The sequence below is a fragment of the Neophocaena asiaeorientalis genome, unplaced genomic scaffold (genome assembly GCF_003031525.2).
Source record: "Neophocaena asiaeorientalis asiaeorientalis breed wild unplaced genomic scaffold, Neophocaena_asiaeorientalis_V1.1 scaffold62, whole genome shotgun sequence".
In the NCBI taxonomy this organism is placed as follows: Eukaryota; Metazoa; Chordata; class Mammalia; order Artiodactyla; family Phocoenidae; genus Neophocaena; species Neophocaena asiaeorientalis.
In genome coordinates this window covers 1,138,654-1,143,506 of record NW_020175191.1, presented here as the reverse complement: position 1 = coordinate 1,143,506, position 4,853 = coordinate 1,138,654, and the positions used below count along the sequence as shown (strand labels likewise).

At 56.5% G+C, this 4,853-nt stretch overlaps 1 protein-coding gene across 2 annotated transcripts in view; it reads right to left on the bottom strand.

Moving 5' to 3' along the window:
- MOV10 (Mov10 RNA helicase) overlaps positions 1–4,853 on the bottom strand; it is a 24,164-nt gene that overhangs the window by 825 nt on the left and 18,486 nt on the right. Inside the window, exons 11-19 of one of the 2 annotated variants that reach the window (XM_024764856.1) lie at positions 4,355–4,513; positions 3,993–4,096; positions 3,723–3,820; positions 3,409–3,625; positions 2,488–2,605; positions 2,080–2,271; positions 1,778–1,852; positions 333–458; positions 163–251 (exon numbers count right to left, since the gene is read on the bottom strand). In XM_024764856.1, the coding sequence (XP_024620624.1) occupies positions 163–251; positions 333–458; positions 1,778–1,852; positions 2,080–2,271; positions 2,488–2,605; positions 3,409–3,625; positions 3,723–3,820; positions 3,993–4,096; positions 4,355–4,513 (1,178 nt within the window). The other variant, XM_024764857.1, reaches the window with a different exon arrangement.

Here is a 4,853-nt window from a genome sequence, read left to right as displayed (position 1 = left end):
AAAAAAGATAAACAGATTGGAGAGGCCCGCATACCGCAAAAAAAAAAAAAAAAGATAAACAGATTGGAAGATTAACTGAGCCCCAAGGGTGCTTCATAAAACTACAGCTGTCCTAGGCTGGGGGCTGTGGCCACGAGGAGGGATTGCGGGTGGGATGCTCACACTTTCCAGTCGGGGTCGTGGCCCAGCAGGAGCGGGTTGCCCACCACGATGAGCAAAGCCTTGGCACGGGTCACAGCCACGTTGAACCTCTGATAAGAAGAAGTGCTGGGGTCACAGCAGGGAAGAGCCCTCAGGAAGGAGGAGTCCCTGCCACCCCCCAGCCCCCGAACCTTGGGGTTCTTGAGGAAACCCAGGTTAAAGTCCAGATCCAGCTGCACAAAGCTCTGGCTGCTCCGCACGGTGGAGATGAGGATGACGCTGCGCTCCTGGCCTTGAAACTCTTCCACGGAGCCCACCTAGAGGGGAGGGATGGCCTTGAAACTCTTCCACGGAGCCCACCTAGAGGGGAGGGATGGCCTTGAAACTCTTCCACGGAGCCCACCTAGAGGGGAGGGATGGCCTTGAAACTCTTCCACGGAGCCCACCTAGAGGGGAGGGATGGCCTTGAAACTCTTCCACGGAGCCCACCTAGAGGGGAGGGATGGCCTTGAAACTCTTCCACGGAGCCCACCTAGAGGGGAGGGAGGCAGTGGGGGACCCAGGGGCCAGCCCCGCCTCGCCTCAGTGAGACTGAGGGCAATTGTCACCGTGGAGTGAGCCAGTGTCCTGCTGGGCAGGAAAGAGGACAGGACAGTGCCATGGAAGCTGAAACCTGAAGGCCGAATCCAGTTAAAGGGATGGGGGCTCGAAAGGGTTCTAAGCAAAGAAAACAGGACTGCAAAGAACAATAACTCAGCAGTGTTTTTCAAACTTTCCTGAAGATAATCACTCAGTACTTGTTAAAAATATGTAACCTTAGGGGCTTCCCTGGTGGCGTAGTGGTTGAGAGTCCGCCTGCAGATGCAGGGGACACGGGTTCATGCCCCGGTCCGGAAGGATCCCACATGCCGCGGAGCGGCTGGGCCTGTGAGCCATGGCCGCTGAGCCTGTGCGTCCGGAGCCTGTGCTCCACAACAGGAGAGGCCACAGCAGTGAGAGGCCCGCGTAACGCAAAAAAATAAAAAAATAAAAAAAAAAATAACCTTAGGCCCAAACCCAGACCTCCAGAATCAGAATTTCCATGGGAGAGGCCTCTAACTCTCAAAGCCCTGGGTGTCAACCCTGGCTGCACGGGAGAGATCACCTGAGGAGCCCATAAAAAAACCTGATGCCCTGGCTCTGCCCCCAGATAGCCGTGTTAATTGGTTGGGTGGAGCCCTGGCGCTGGCAGCACTAAAAGCTCTCCAGGTGATTCTTATCTGAGAAAGAACTGAGCTGCCGACTGACTCAGAGGGTGGGAGAGGTGAGTGGGGACATCATCACATGACAGGTCAGGCAGGCTGGGGAGTCTGGACTTTCTTCTTAGGGCAGAGACCTTAAACCAGCCTGATCATAAGAATCACGTGAGGTGCTTGCTAAACATGCGGGCTTCCCGGTCCCATCCCAGACCTACAAGTTGGGATCTCCAGGAGTGAGAGGCATGGGGAAAGCCCAAGTTTGTCTCAGGCAGCGAGGGTGCGGCAGGGACTTGGGCTGGCCTGCAGCAGTGGGGCAGGGACCCGAGGAGGTGTCTGGAAGTGGAGAAGAGACGGGGACAGAAGTCAGGGAGGGAATGTGAGACAGTGGCGAGGGTCACCTTCAAGTCCTTGATGTCATCCAGTCCCCGAAGCTCCTTGTCAAGTTTGGTGATGCAGTAACGAATTTTTTCCACCTGGAAGATGGGGACAGGTGCCTTTCTCTCATGCCATTACACCCGTGCAAGAGGGTGCCAGGCAGGAGGCCAGGGAGCAGGGGGGCAAAGAGGGAGATGCAGCTGACCTCTGCGCTCTTTTGAGATAGGGGGCCAGCGGAGGCCTGAGCCGGACCCTCCGCCTAGTGGTCTGGCTAAGGAGGTACCATCTGGGGGGACCCAGCCCTGATGAGAACTGAGGACCTGACCTGCTTCCGGTATGGAGAGATGACGCCCACGCTTCGGGGGCTCAGACGGGCTTTGCCCTTCTTGGAGGAGGGGGCCAGGAGCTGCTTCAGGTAGGAAGTCACCGTGGCAGCCTCTTCGGGGTTGAAGAAGGATGGGCTGTTGCCTTCACGCTCATCCTTGCCCATTACGCCGTGAAAGATGATGGGAAAGTCCTGGACACGGAGCAGGGGAAACCCTCAGCTGGACCTCCCTGCCTCCCTTCCCTCCCACCCTCAAACCCTTCCAAGGAGTGGGGGATCCCAGGCCTAGGTGACAAAGGGAGGGGCTCATGGCTTCCACTCAGAGCCTCCTGCTACCCAGCACCCTCAGTAAGAGGGAGGCGGGGGTACAGGGGTAGGAGCCTGAGCCCCAGCCCCGCTCAGCCTCACCTGTCGAGGCAGACCTTCCCAGCGGCAGAAGCGCTCTCGGTCCACAACGTCCGCACAGGCCTGCAGCTCCCCTTCATAATACAGCTGGTTAGGAATGTCCAGGATGGTGGGGTGAGACCTGGGAGGCAGGAGGAAGGAAGAGCAAGACCAGGGGGCGGATTAGTTCTGCCCCGCCCTCAAGGACCTCCGCTCCACCTGCTTGGAGCTCACACACACTATCCTCCTGTCTTCCTGCCCACTGCATAGCAGACTCATTCAGCTACAGTTTTTGCTGCTGGGCACTGTTAACCACAGAAAGCAGAACCAAATGTGGCTCCTGAGAACATCCAATCCACAGATTTCACAGACCAGTCAAATTTAAATGAAAACACCAAGAAATCAGGGGCCCATTCTCAAGTTTCAATTTTGTCAAGGAAGGACAATACAAAAGCAAGAATCACCTACTATCGCCATTATTGGATGAGATAATGTGCTAAATCCAAAAATATCAGCGGTACTAACACAACAGCTAACATTTATTGAATTCCTAGTGGACTCATCTAAGGAACTAAAGATGCAGGAACTCATCTGAGCATTTTAGATATACGAACTCACTGACTAAAGGAAGCATAGCTCTTTAACTCGAATAACCATTAGGTTTATGAAAAAATACATTGTCCCTGTTTTTCTCATTTCTCGGACGCCTAGAAACTTCACCTGGGACCAGCGTCAGATATATTCCGGTGTCTAGGAACCACTGACCATCCCCTGAGGTACAGATAAGCAACTGGAGGAGCAGGGACGGGACTGGGGAGAAGAACTCCCACCTTCCAGCTGATAGTCTTTTTGCATCACGCAGCCTCTGAGGACGGTGGGATGGAGCCGCCAGCTGCGCTTGCAGAGGGTGTGAAGGCAGGGGATGACACAGAGGGTGCGGGATACCTGTAGTTGCGTAGCAGCTTGGTTATGAACTGGGGGTTATAGCCATCAGGGCCCTTCTTGTACAGGGCATTGTAGGTGAGCAGCCGCTCCAGCAGTGAGTACCCCAGCCCATGCTTCTGGGTCAGTGGGCAGCGCAGCACAGGCCCCAGCTGCCGAGGGTCTCCTGCCAGCACCAGCTGCCCTCCTGGATTGTCTGCTTCCTTGACTTCCATCAGCCCTGGGAGATGGGTAGCGTGAGAAAGGTGTGTGGTGGGACCTCCCCGATGCCATGTGGGGTGACACACTCGCAGCACCCCCGTCCCCGAGCCCCTCACCTGCTATGGCCACCAGGCTCTCTGGCTCCATGGAGTGGCCAGCCTCATCGATGAAGATGTGTGTGAAGTGATCGATGGGAAACTGGGCCGAGACCAACCTGGGAGGTGTCAGGCCAGGCAGGGGTCACATCCAGGCACGTGACTACCGAACCTGAATGCTCCCCCAAGCTGGCCCTCCCCCCAACTCCCCAGGCACCATTCTTCCCCATTTCCCCAGCCCACTACCTCTTAACACACAATTTAAGAGATGCACACACACACACTTCCCACCTGCTGGCAGTGATGAGCGTGGTAATTAACACGCGATATTCCTGCAGCTTCTTCTTGGAAGGAAACACGTAATCCCCCTTCTTTGCATCCCAGTTACAGCAGGGCTGAGGGTCGTGCAGGGAGGGGAGTCAGCTTGCCTCCACCTCCATTCTCACCCTCGCTCTGGGTCTGGGCACCCCCCCTCAGGCAATTTTATTTACCTCTCTCACTTTACACACAAGGAAACTGAAGCCCAGAGAGTAGTCCTGACCCACCCAAGGTCATACAGCGAGTATCAGAATCCAGGTCTCCTAGTTTCCTGGCCCCAGCGTCTACCCAGAGCAGCACCCGCCACCGCTTGGTCCCCCGCCTTCCCCAAGTACCTTGATGTCCTCAGGCACCATGCGGATATCCCTGCTGGGAGCCAGGAGGCGGTAGATGGAGCTGGGCAGGTGGACCCGGAGGCGTTGACAGAGGAGGTCGGCCCCCGAGTTGGACGGAGCACAGGCCAGGATGTGGGCTTTGGGCAAGTGCTTCACCACCTGGGGTGGGGATGAGCACAGTGTGGGAAGCAGCTTCTGGTCTCCAGGGGGAGGGGAGAGGGAGAAACATGCCTGTGACTCAGGGTGGTGCAGTGTGGCATCTGCCTCCCATTGCTGAGGGAGGGAGTGACTCAAGGGGCAAGTTCAGATCGGCAGCCCCCTGCTAGTCCAGCAGCCCTTTAACGCTAGAAAACTGCTGCTGTAATTATACAAGGCTACGGTGATTGAGACGTGCAGTACTGCTCGACAGCCACGCTGGCCCTCGAGGCCAGTTCGGGGGCGTGCGTTCAGAGAGCCGGAAGGAACCAGAAGGAACCAGAACCTGGGGAAAACTGCTTTG